We start from the raw sequence: 13,741 nt of genomic DNA on the forward strand, positions 1-13,741 counted from the left end.
TTACAATAACGTTAGCTAAAACCGCTACATAATTGGTGGAGGGAATGCGGGTGCAGTTTTAAACCTTGTTTTGTGAGCGGAACTCAGTGACTATTCATGTGTGTTTCTATGGTTGTTTATTGAAACCGAATACTCTCTTAAATGGCACTTTATGTATGAATGAAGGTGAGGACCCACCCACCTATCCTTGGCAGACTTTTGAGCTTCTCGCAGAGAAAACCTCAGCCTCTGTCAAAGATTTAGTGACAATATAAAGACGAAGAAATCTCTTTATAGTGAACTATACTATTTATTTTACCGCCCTAAATTGAGCGAAGAAATCCTCTTCTAGCACGAAGAAGGTAGAGCGAGACTCGCTCCCTTAAGTTACTGCACCGAAACAAGCCTCTGTGACCTATTTAGGAAAAGCCCAAGGTACTGTTAATGATGGTTAAGTTAACTGCAATTTAATGTGACCCTATAAAACGAAGAAATCTTTTATAGAGAGTCCCGATATCGTTTGACCGCCCTAATCTGAGCGAAGAAATCCTCTTGTTAGCGTGAAGGAAATAGTGGAGCGAATTTCCTCCCTAGTTCGTGTACGGCCGAATTATGTGTAATTTAGATTTTGAAGCATTGCGTGTTCCAATGTTTTCATCTAAGACACACCGCTTCCCGAAGTTTAACCATTAGACTAGCTACCTAATGCGTGCTTTCTCGTTTTCTCTGAGTAGACGAGGCAAAAGGATACTGTTTTACTGTATATGTACTGTACTGTATATTGTATAGTTAAACAGTAGATGACGACCGATTAAAGGGGAGTGTGATAAAAACTTTATCTTTGTCTACTTTGTTTGAACATATTAATTATGATTATATACAAACTATAATGATAATTTATGTTATTCCATTATTGTTTTGATGATTTAATTTTTATTTTATTTTAATTACTTCTCAGGGTTTCTTACATTTTCTCCCTTGCAGTTAGAATTGTATTTGATGATACTTAAATTTTAATTAAATCAATTTAGTTGAATTTGAGCTTTGATCAAAACAATCAGATTGCACTCTTTAAAGTGTTTAAGATTAACTCTCAATCACCTAATTTTTGTATTTCAGTTATTCATTTAATGATTTAACTGACTTTACTTTACTGTGACTGCATAGCGCCCCCTACCTACGGGCCATGTCATAGACCTTAGTGTGGAGACAGTTCACCGGCAAACAAGGAAACCCTCCTTCTCTATCCTAATCTCTCTTCACTTATGTGCTTTGTTTTTCTTCTTCCTATCAGAGACTGAACCTGTCTGAACATTAGTAAAATTCTTGGTAATTATGTTGATGAACCGAATAGCCTAAGTCACAGAATGACCTAGGTAACACTCTTCAGCAACATTATTCATAGTTTTTCCTGTGTTCACCCACACCACTTATCCTCCCCCGCCTTCACGGCTAGGATAATGAGCGTTTAGTTTGCGTCACTAACTGACCAACTCAGTTAAGCATTCAACACATCGCCCACATGTTTAGCTGAGCAGATCTGTACGAACTTGCATCTTGCTCTTTGTGCCTTTCTCTCTTCCCCTGTTGTCTCAATATGCCCAGACCATCCAGTCCTGTCACCTGCCAGACCAGCTAGAGACCAGGCTAAGCACTGCAATGGACTCCTGCCTGGGACCAACATCTGCACACGGCAACTGCGCTGAGAGCAGTTGGTCGGACGACCTAAACTGGCGAAGGGACCACGATCTAAACCAGAGCTACAACTACAGAGAGACAACAAACTCATCTGAAGTGCACAGCCAGGATCATCAGTGACCACGACCAGATCGTCCTACTAGTGCCAGGAGCACGTGCAGCCTAGACCAGCTGGACCTGCAAATGACAGGGGATGAAGAGGACCAGGAGCTACAGGAGAAGATGAAAGCTACAAGAGTCCTTTGCAACACAGACTGAGCGAAGAGAGCAGTTGGAGCAGACGCCAGAGAGGAGCTGATAGGAAAACTCCAACATGCAGAAGCTCTCTTCATAATGGCCCCGGCAGACAGCAATACAATGCCACGGCCAAGGCCTATAAAGGCCATCTGCGAGCAGTCCACGCTGAAGTCCAAGCCAGGACTCAGCAATGGAACCAAAAGGAACTGAACTTAGCTTGCAGACTACAAGGTGAACAGACAGGAGAATGCAACAGAATCTCTCCTGTCCAGCCCCCCAGATAAAAGCCCAAAGCTGCGACAAGGGGGGGGGGGCGAAAGCCCACTGTTCACACCTTACTAGCCAGCAAACACAGAGGGGTGGGGCAGGAACCATTCAAAAGAACCTGCAGACACACACCCTGCGTGTCCCCACAGACCCCAGCAAGCTGGCCAGAAACATGACAGCTGTCACCACTAGATGTTGTCACCCTGAACACTACAGGAGACCACAACAAACTCCTACCTGCAAAACATTGACTCTCAGGCAGGAACACTGCCCAGTGTGACCACACAAGACAGATCACCTGCTTAGGATCACCTCCAACCTAGTGGACCACAGCATCCTATGCCAGCAGTTAGAAACTGTCAAAGTGGATTACAGCAGCTACAACACCTCTGCTACAGCCAGCATCCGAGCCTACATGAGAGGACGGAACAGGTCGAAAGGGAAGAAGACTTCAACGCAAAACTCTCCTGCCTCAGAAATCCGCATCACACTGTGAGTCATCACCTAAGCACTACGGCCTTCTTCCGCCAAGATCACCTGATATCTGCGGAACTCAGCCCATAAGACCTACAGAGAACATAGCGCTGCCTCCATAAAGACTGTTTAAATCTTTCCTATCTCTGCACATCACAAAGAACTGACTCTGGAGGGTGCACCACAGCAGCAGATCTTCAGCAGAGACTCAGCAGATGGTACAGCCTGCCGGGAACAGCCAAGCACCAGACAGGATGCCCTGAGACAACATGGAGCTGACCACTTTCGTCGGACACGAAAGACGGCGCCCCGTGGAAACCCAGCTGGCAACCTAGGAGCCATTGACCTGTTCCGGCCCAACAGTCATCAAGGAATTCATCTCAACACCATGGACGACACCTGTCAAGAGAGCAAAACCGTGCAAATACGTCTGAGCCAGTAGAGATCCTGAGAACATCAAAGGAGCTGATTCCACAAGAAACCTCAACCGGAGGATGTAAAAATCCAAATCAGACTCTTTTCAACCACGAGTGGCATGAGAAACGAATAACCCTCATGAATGCCCCCCTACTGAGAGAACGTCCAGATCTCTGCAACCTGTCGACCACAGAGACGGTCATCCTAACACAAGATGAGCATGGCACCCAGACCGCATCTCAGCAGATGGCTGACTACCCAGAACAAGCCGAGATACACACACGTGGCCATCAACTGAGGTATGACTGAAGTATGACAAGAAGTTCCCACACACCTGACCAGAAGCTCCACAAGCATGTACACCCCATGTACATATCACGGATGGACACACGCCCACTCTTCACCAGCAAAGACCTGCTGAATTGTTTTGAGCCTCTAAGAGACTTTAACCATTACAAAAGAATTGGGCTCAAGTACGGGAACTTCCGCTTTCCAGCCAGCCAACTCGTCTGAAATGCATTGCCAGGTCACAAAAGTTAGGCATGCCATCTCAGCCGGTCGCAAGAACTCTCAAGGTTGAACCAGCCGACGACCCAAACGTTTCCTGCCCTTACCTGCCATGCCAAAGGCACATCAACAAGTGACATGATGATAGCAGGCACCATACAGGAACTAGGGGCAGATATCTCAGACATCAGCTTTGCACTGTTCACACGCTCTCCACGACAACACCAGCATCAGACATTTTCTCGTCTGTCAAGTGCGTGCAGTTTCCATTGGACTCATGCCTGTCAACCATGGCCATGGCCCAGGACATCCATGCTTTGAACTTGAAATGGAATGACCAATGCTGAACCTGCTACTTACTGGTTCTCACAAACCTCACAGCCCCATGGGGGGCCCTGTCAAGTGCGAGAACTTTCTACTAGAGTAGAACAGCCCAGAGCTTTGCACTCTGGTCAATAAATTAGACTGTAGCACCTGCATTCACCAAAAGGGGTCATTGTTCAGCTCAACACACAGTGGGACCAAGCCTTCAACCACACATATTCAATGGAATACGTGGAGCATGGCTCACTCTGGAAGCCCCACCCCCTTTTTACTGAATACGTCATCTTTTGCATCATGCATACTGTACAAGTGAGTACATTTACCAAAGATTTTGAACAACGTCTTTATGAAGAGAATGACAGCAGGTTACCACTCCAAGGAGATGGACCACGCCTTGCACCCGCCATCAACGGCCAGTGCTAGAGCTGCTCTTCACAAAAGACAATAATGCAGAACTAATGTCAACTATGTGGCCCCACTCACAGAACCACGTGACATTACATCCCAAGCTAGCTGCATCCTGGGCTACACAGAACACCACCTACAAGGTTCGTGAACTGTTAAAAGAACTGCCCACTCATGTAAATGAGTGCTCAAGATGGTGCCATGTACACACCAAATGGCACCTGCGCTTCACCTCATGCCTGATCTACCCTTGCTGAATGGAGTTCCATCTGAAAGCTGGACTTGCCAAACACTGCCTTAACACTGGTCTACACTGACAACGTGACCAGAACGAAAGGGGGGTAGCCGAGCACCAGCAGAAAACGGCTCTTACCACCGCCCGAGGTCAGACGGCACCACCACAACTCCAACTCCAAGAGACTCCGAACTTGTCACGCCCTACTCCACTCACCAGTACTTCAATGAAAAACACAGGAGCGTGACACCTGCTTTTGCCCAGCAATCACTGCAGATACTGTGAAGGCCAGAGAGCATGCTGCACCCGGCAAGCTTCACAAGAGGAACGTGATGTGAGTGACAAGATTGTGTATCATAACTTTGCCCAGCTACGGGAGACGTGGGGGAGGTTAGCTAGACAACGCCACTCCCCATGACACAGCAATACAGGCATTTGCATGGAAGCCAATCATGCCATCCCACCTGCTGTTTCATCCAGGACTGCTGCTGTGCATCTCCGTGGAGACAGGAAACACCCGAACCAACCTGTTGCAAGAACCAGCAAACAGGTGCAGGGCTGCTCTCCCTTGATGTCCAAGCAGGATGGAAGAGATGAAAAGGTACCCAAGTTGAGACAATGGCCGACCACTTGGGGACATTCTCTGCCTGTATGTCGAGATGCTGGGGACCAATAGGAACCGCCAGTCATCCCGCCATCATGATCCAACTATCCATCGTCAGCTGAACTTTACACTCGAACTTCAGCTCCCGAAAAGGGGGAATATGTAGAGAATTTAGCATAAGCCAAATGGTCGGAGTCATTGAAAGAAGAGCCATCAACCCCCACTCCCTTTTGTCCTGGTTTCTTTTGCTATCATCATCAAAAGACCATAGCAAAAACCTGGCTCCAGGGGTCTGGTTTTAGAGTTTTGATAACGTTTTGTCTCTCTGTTGGATATTTACGACCCCTATGCTTCAAGGCATTGGTGAGAAGTCTCTGTCTCATCTCTAACTTAACATCTGAGGCTAACAATAGAAATGTCCCTGACAATAGGAACTTATGTGATTAAACTGATCTTTTCTATACATATATCTAACTATCTAGGTTGTGTGTTGGTGCTCGTGCCATTTTAAATAATCTGTCACTGTTAGATATACAATTTTAATTCAGGCTTTGTTTATATGCGTTCCATCTGAATGAATCATGACTTGTTGCAATTCAAACCTGTCCATTTTTGATATATAAATGTTTGTCTTTACAATTCCTCCTTGTACAGTATATATACATTGTGTGACCATAGAACACTTTCTTTTCATTAAGTTATAATTGGGAATGATATTTTGTAAAGTTGCCAGGAGGTCATAAAGATGCAAATTAGCTGTTGAGTGGACAAAGAACCTCTTCCCTGCTCAACTCTGATTGGTCGATTCAAACTCAGGTGGGCCTGCCCTCTCGTGAGTTTAAATATCGAGCCTGCTCTGAAAACCTCCCTTCTCTTCTCTTCCGGCTTCGTCTCTTCCTCTCGTCTCTTCAGAGACTGCCCTTCCCCCCCTGGGGAAAGGATGGAACAATGGACTTCTTCTGCCACGTGGTTAAGCCATGCGGGCCGATCACGAGGCCCGCAACCTGCAGGACTGCCTTTCTGAAACTTTTTGAACAATTCCATCTCTACACGCGCATACGGATATCAGTCCAGCACAGAGCTTGCAAGTATCCGTTTCTATTTATAGAATAGCTGCGTTAAGTCTGTGCCTCTTTGTTAAAGATGATTTTTATTGGTGTTCAGAAATCGCTGCCATGCCCTCGCCCTCTCTCTCTCTCTCTCTCTCTCTCTCTCTTTCTCTCTCTTCCTCCTCATCTANNCTCTCTCTCTCTCTCTCTCTCTCTCTCTCTCTCTCTCTCTCTCTCTCTCTCTCTCTCTCTCTCTCTCTCTCTCTCTCTCTCTCTCTCTTTCTCTCTCTCTCTCTCAGTGCTTCCTAGCGCATTTCATGTTTCATGTATTTGTGTGCGTTATGCGATCGTCATTGTTTTGTTGTCATGTAGAGTAAATCCTGTTTGGTAAAGTCACGTTACTTATGGCCATGAGATAATGTAAAGTATATAATATCATTGAGGCATTTGCTGGACGAATGCGTACAAGTATTGTTATGCTTTATATTACTAATCAGAGACCGTAAAATATGTATATTTGATCACTAAACTAAACTAAACTAATTCCTTGACTGAAATGGATGTTTTAAATAACTAATTTCATGGATATGATCTTGAAAGATCTGGTGGAGAACCATATTTGGTGAGCTTTGCTCATCAATATAATAACGTTAGCTAAAACCGCTACATCTCATTGTTCCAAGGTTACCAAAGCGAGCAGGATGCAGTTCATGCCCAGACCTGATGGTAGAGCGGAGAATGGGAAGCGGCGACCTGACAAGAGCTGAGATGATAGAGCTGGATAAAGAAACTTGACATGTCTTCACTACAAAATTTCAAATGCTAGTAGATTATTAATGATAATCTTAAATCTATAATTTACCTTATTACTAAGTTTATTTATTTTTATTTAGCCTTGTTGTGCAAGCACTGTCGAGCTTGTGCAGAGGCAGCAGCTTTTGCCAGAGGGGAACTGGAATCCCTGGTTGGGCCTGGGTTCTCCTGAGGTTTTTTGGGTTCCTCGCCACCGTTTGCATACTGTTTTGCACTATTTGCCTGGCTGCTTTAGAATTAGAATTTTAAAGTTTTACTTAATTAATATTGCACAGGGCTCTAGACTAACTTTTTGCACTGGTGCGCCTAACTTTTTTTCTTAAGTTAAGTTAGGTGCACCAAAATTTTTGACCGCATCGCATTTAACACCGCAGTTTTACCAGTTCACTTTTTTTAAAATCGCTGTCCATATAGGCAAAATTGACTTGTAAATGATTAACTAACAATCTGGTCAACATAAAGTTCTTTATTTGAAGCACAATTCTACAAGAAAGGTAACTTACTGAAAAAGTATTGGTGCTTAAAGTGCTTCACTGAACTGAAACTTAAACTTAAAACATCTCAAGATAAATGGACCAGGGCTTGACATAACCTGGGAGGTTGATGGCTCCGTGTCAAAGCATTGCTTATGATTTTCGGACGGATCAGGCCTTAATTTAACATTATTCACGAAAAAGTTGTCAATCGTTCTTTTCATCTTCTCTCATCATCCGCGGCTACATCCACTCTGTTTAACTGATGGGCCTATAGGCTCCTCACCTCTCTGTCTGACTGCAGCACACGCATTATCACACGTACACACCAGAGGTTGCGCTAGACTTTTTTATTGTCCATTATTTTGACTGACAGGCTCGTAAAAAATCCGTCATAATCTAATATTACCCGTCACTATGGTGCAAGGTGGCGTTAGGTGGTAATGTATGTTCGTGATGTCATCACGCTGTACTCGCGTCTCGGAACTTGTTGTATTTTAATACAACTGAATGCCCAATAAAGCCGTTGTTGTTTATATTCATCTATATATTTAATGTTTTAATGTTTATGTACATATGTGATTCGATCTGGGAAAACCCAACACATGGTGCAAATTTATATATTACAGTTTTTGATACCATATTCAAGCCCTTTCCAAATCAGTTTTTATTTTGCTCACACCTTGTGTATGTAACAAAAGTTATGGCTGAGGTCGGCTGAAGCATTAGGATTTTCAGGAACGGAAATTGGAGGAAAACGGGTTTAAAGTTAAGTGATGAAAATAAAAGCACAACAGTCCAGTATCACAAGTAAAAGTCACTTTAGAGTAGTAAAAGACTTACTCTAATAACAATTTAATAAAAAAAACATTCCCAGTGTTGAAATCTATAAAAATACTGTACAAAACCGTTTGAATAAAACGAAAGTAAGGAAAATGGTGCAGGGCACACTTACGAGAGCTCTGCCATTATCAATCACTACACAAGGTAGCTCGCAAACATTACGGATAACAACTAATAAGCAGTGACGCAAGTTTTACCTTGTTTATCATGTGCATAGTGTCTGGACTTTTGATCATCCCTTGTATGTTTTGCGATCGGATAACTCCCGGTGCTGCAGACGGGGAGCTCTGTCATCTCACGAAAACATTGTATAAAAAACTTTGCATGCCGTAGTTTACACAGGACTGGCGGGAAATGTGCATTGCTACTCCTTCATTCTTAATGTTATGTGGTTTACTTTGATAGGTGAACTGTCTTTCCCGCGTCCCAGCAGTAACAATGACGGGTGAAAACACGCACGCCCCTTCGCGAGCATATCACGCTCTAATGAAGGGAAACGGGGAGTTACAAATTGCCCTCATTGTAATCCGTCAAAATGATGGATGGACAGATGGCCTTCAGATTTTTCCGTCACTGGTAAAAAAAATCTGTCAGTGACAGAGAAATTTCGTTTAACGCGACCTCTGGTACACACACGTACAGGAAAATCTGGACCACGGCCAATCAGAGGGGGGCCCGCCCTTCACTATCTCTGATTGGTTTAGACCACGATATGGGCCTAATGTGTGTCTGTTGTTGAATCACAGGGAGACTTTCAGAGTCGTGGAGACTTTTTTTCCCTCGAACGGCTGGTCGCAGCGGTGCGACCTCAGATTTTTCTTAGTCGCACCATTGAGAAATAAGGTCGCACTCTAGAGCCCTGTTGCATATTGGAATTTATAGTCTGTTTAATATTTGACCTGTGTTTCTCTCTCCTTTATCTTAAATGTGTGCTTTTCACTGTGCATGTGTGTGCGTGCATGCATGTCTGTGTGTGTGCGTGTACGTGCATGTTTCTGTGCATCCGTGTGTGTGCGCATTTGTGTGTGTCTGTGTTTATGTGTGTTAGTACGTATGCATATTGTGTTTCACGAGTTCACCTCGCATATAATAACTACAGATGGGGGGGATATTATGCGTATTTGAACTCCGGGTATTTCCGGGTAACTCCAGTATTTTGTCCGGGGAGAGGGCCCCGGGTCCGGTCTGTGCCCGGACTCCGGTCGTTCCCCCTGTTATGCTGCGGTAAAATAGGCTGATGGTGAGGAGTTGGGGTGGAGGAGGGATGCTGCGAAAATGTAGAGAGAATGAGGGTAAGGCGTCTTGTCTATTTGTAGGGGATTATTGGTGAGATTGGTTATTGGAAGCCAGCCTGGTTAGTTATCTTATTGTGAGATTGGTCATAGAAAGCCAGCTGGGTTAATTATCTGAATGGTGAGATTGGTCATTGCAAACCAGCCGGGTATCTGCACATACTCCTCCCGAACTTTGTTAATAAAACATCATTTCACGAGTTCACCTCGCATATAATAACTACAGATGGGGGACGGATATTATGCGTATTTGGCGTGCTGTCCCGGGGAGAGGGCTCCGAGGTCGGTGGTTCCTCCGAACTCGGAGCGCCCGCCCCTTGTCCGGGGAGAGGGCCCCGGGTCCGGTGTGTGCCTGTACTCAGGTCGTTCCCCCAAAATATGCAATTGACGTGGGACAGCAGCCGGAGCAACGTGATCCCCAAAAAGGCTGGCTTGAGGTTGATGGCCCTTCCTAATCTGTAGGACATGAGTGAGGCACTACTGCAGCCGTGCGGAGTCTGGAAAAGGCTCCTGCAGAATTGTCACTGCTGCGGTAGTGCAGAGTAAGGATGGGGCTCCGTGGGAGCGAATGGGAGAGATGCTGTTCTGCCCTCTGAGGAGAGGGTTGAGCTCCTGGGAGAGCAGGTACTGCAGGTGCAGTGGGAAATTGATAGGAAGGCTCCTGCGAGAGTAGCACTACTGCGGTAGTGCAAAGTATAGAAAAGGCTCCGGGGGAGCGGCACTGCTGCGGCAGTGCTGAGTAGAGAAAAGGCTCCTGAAGGAACGAAGGTAGGAGAAACTGCAGCGGCCTCAGAGAAGAGGACTGGGCTCCATTGGAGCGAGCGCTGCTGCGGCAGTAGTGAAGGAAGAAAGAAGGCTCGTCTGGGTGCGGCACTACTGCGGCAGTGCGGAGTATAGAAAAGGCTCCTGCGGGAGCGATACTGCTGCGGCAGTGCTGAGTAAAGTTTAGCGGGAGCAGGGGTAGGGGAAGCTGCAGTGGCCTCTATAAATCTATAACAAAAAACTGTAAAAATGCATCGCACGTCTTTGCGCACATGTTCTATAGATCTAAGGTTACTAGTGGTTGCATGGTTACCTTTTCCTACGACTCCTATGACGTAATCACGTTCTGTGCACTATGACCCTAAGGTTTGTCGCATGTGGTGACATCACAAGCCGCGGCATTGGATCTCCGTTTGCGGTATGCTGTACGTTCTACTCGTCGTTGTGTCTCTTTATCATTACAGTCCGTTGCTTGATCATTTCTTTCACACATGCACATTTACAAACACAACTGAAAACACACACACTTGGATGCGTAACGTTATGACTGCACGGAAAAAGAAGTATACGAGCGCGGAGGATTTGGAGCTACTACTCACTTCCGACGAAGATTAACTTTCCGACTGCTTATCTGCTCCAGTTTCAATCAATTTCTATTAATGTGCGAGGCCTGCCAAGTGCCCCTCTGTGTAATTCTGGACAGGAACTGCCACAAGTCTCATCACAGCTAGGCTGTGTATATGTAACGGTGTCTTTCAGTATGTTTAGGTTTGTTTTGGGTTATTTATGTTTTATTTATTTATTTATCTTTTTGACCCCACAAATTCAAATGCACTCCATTTATGTGTGAAACATGTCAAGAGCCCCTCTGCGTTATTCTGGTCAGGAACTGTCACAAGTGTCATCACAGCCTTTTTGCATCTATAGTTCTGATAAATATACAGATATTAGGGTAATTTATTATTTTACATGGTCTGTTTTAGCCGTTCAATCAACATTGCTCTCAAAAGCAGTATTTTAAAAATGATAAAATATTATAAAAAACATAATAGTTTGTGACAATTATTACACTTAGCATTGTCTTTTTGTGATTTCGCAAAATGCAGCCACACTTTAGAGCATCTTTCACAGCCCATCGTGTGAACTGACTTTTAGTATTTGAGTGGAAGGTCCTCGCAGATGGCTATGTCAGGTCAGGTGACTCAGGTCTTGACAGATGACTTGAAAATTATGTGACCGTGCAGTCCAGAATTGTTAAGTGGAATCGTATTATTTTTTTTAAAGGATCCTATTCCTTTCTTATGGATCCGATTCCAGAATTGGTATCGACTTTCGATTCCCAACCCTACACACAGCCATTAATGTCTAAACCGCTGGCAACAAAAGTGAGTACATCACTAAGTGAAAATGTCCAAATTGGGCCCAAAGTGTCAATATTTTGTGTGGCCAGAACTATTTTCTACTTTTTTTAAACTACTTTTTTTTAACCCTCTTGGGCATGGAGTTCACCAGAGCTTTACAGGTTGCCACTGGAGTCCTCTTGCACTCCTCCTTGACGACATCACAGAGCTGGTGGATGTTAGAGACCTTGAGCTCCTCCACCTTCCGTTTGAGGATGCCCCACAGATGCTCAATAATGTTTAGGTCTTCACCTTTATCCTCAGCTTCTTTAGCAAGGCAGTGCTCATCATGTCTGGGGTCGTTATGGAATACTGCCCTGCGGCCCAGTCTCCAAAGGGAGGTGATCATGCTCTGCTTCAGTGTGTCACAGTACATGTTGGCATTCATGGTTCCCTCAATGAACTTTAGCTCTCCAGTGCCAGCAGCACTCATGCAGCCCCAGACCATGACACTACCATGCTTGACTGTAGGCAAGACACACTTGTCTTTGTACTCCTCACCTGGTTGCAGCCACACACGCTTGACACCATCTGAACCAAATAAGTTTATCTTGGTCTCATCAGACCACAGGACATGGTTCCAGTAATCCATGTCCTTAGTCTGCTTGTCTTCAGCAAACTTTTTGTGGGCTTTCTTGTGCATCATCTTTAGAAGAGGCTTCCTTCTGGGACGACAGCCGTGCAGACCAATTTGATGCAGTGTGCGGCGTATCGTCGGAGTACTGACAGGCTGACCCCCCACCCCTTCAACCTCTGCAGCAATGCTGGCAGCACTCATACGTCTATTTCCCATAGACAACCTCTGGATATGATGCAGAGCACGAGCACTCAACTTCTTTGGTCGAACATGGCGAGGCCTGTTCTTAGTGGAACCTGTCCAGTTAAACTGCTATATAGTCTTGGCCACCAAGCTGCAGCTCAGTTTCAGCATCTTGGCCATCTTTATGTAGAGCAGCAATTCTTTTTTTCAGATCCTCAGAGAGTTCTTTGCCATGAGGTGCCATGTTGAACTTCCAGTGACCAGTATGAGAGAGTGAGAGCGATAACACCAAATTTAAGACATCTGCTCCCCATTCACACCTGAGACCTTGTAACACTAATGTATCGCATGACACCGGGGAGGGAAAATGGCTAATTTGGCCCAATTTGGACAATTTCACTTAGGGGTGTACTCACTTTTGTGGCTAACGGTTTAGACATTAATGGCTGTGTGTTGAGTTATTTTGAGGGGACAGCAAATTTAAACTGTTATACAAGCTCTAGACTCACTACTTTATATTGTAGCAAAGTGTTATTTCTTCAGTGTTATCACATATGAAAAAGAAGAAAAGATATAATAAAATATTTACAAAAATTTGAGGGGTGTACCTACTTCTGTGAGATACTGTATATTCAAAGTCTGAATAAATTCTGTATGGTTTTTCTTTCTTTCTTTCTGGTACTTTAGTTGATTTACTTTATTAGATTTATTTCAACAGTTTTTTTTATGAGACTGTAATATGCAATATACACAGAAATTAAATTACACAACAATTCCTTTAATAAACACTAATAATTAATTAATTAATTTCATACATTTACATTTGTAATCCATTTAAATTGCAGTGTATCCACTTATATTTTAGGAATATTGTAAAGCTTGTGAATGTGTGTTTGTCTATACAGAGCTGTTGGGGATGTGGTCTACCCCCTCAGCACCCGAAGAAGCGAAGACAGCCCTACCCACTCCCGCTTTAGTTCCCGCCCACCTACTCAGACCGGCAGCCGACCCAGCACCGCCAAATCCATACGGCAAACAACGGGTACATACAGCGTTGATTAACACAACATATCTCTATCCTTCTGTCACAACAAGATACTTATACTGATTTACTTTTTTTTATTTTAGAAAAAGCTGGTCACGTGACCTTTTCGTAATGTCATTTCAACCTTTTATTGCCCTGTGTCTGCCTTGTTTTTTGA

At 44.5% G+C, this 13,741-nt stretch overlaps 1 protein-coding gene across 3 annotated transcripts in view; it reads left to right on the forward strand.

Moving 5' to 3' along the window:
- Positions 1 to 13,741, forward strand: part of LOC130548584 (lisH domain-containing protein ARMC9) — a 98,583-nt gene that overhangs the window by 63,193 nt on the left and 21,649 nt on the right. For all 3 annotated transcript variants that reach the window (XM_057325423.1, XM_057325421.1, XM_057325422.1), the window contains one exon: positions 13,445 to 13,581. In XM_057325423.1, the coding sequence (XP_057181406.1) occupies positions 13,445 to 13,581 (137 nt within the window). The remainder of the gene's footprint in view (positions 1 to 13,444; positions 13,582 to 13,741) is intronic.

Source organism: Triplophysa rosa, linkage group LG25 (genome assembly GCF_024868665.1).
Source record: "Triplophysa rosa linkage group LG25, Trosa_1v2, whole genome shotgun sequence".
Classification (NCBI taxonomy): Eukaryota; Metazoa; Chordata; class Actinopteri; order Cypriniformes; family Nemacheilidae; genus Triplophysa; species Triplophysa rosa.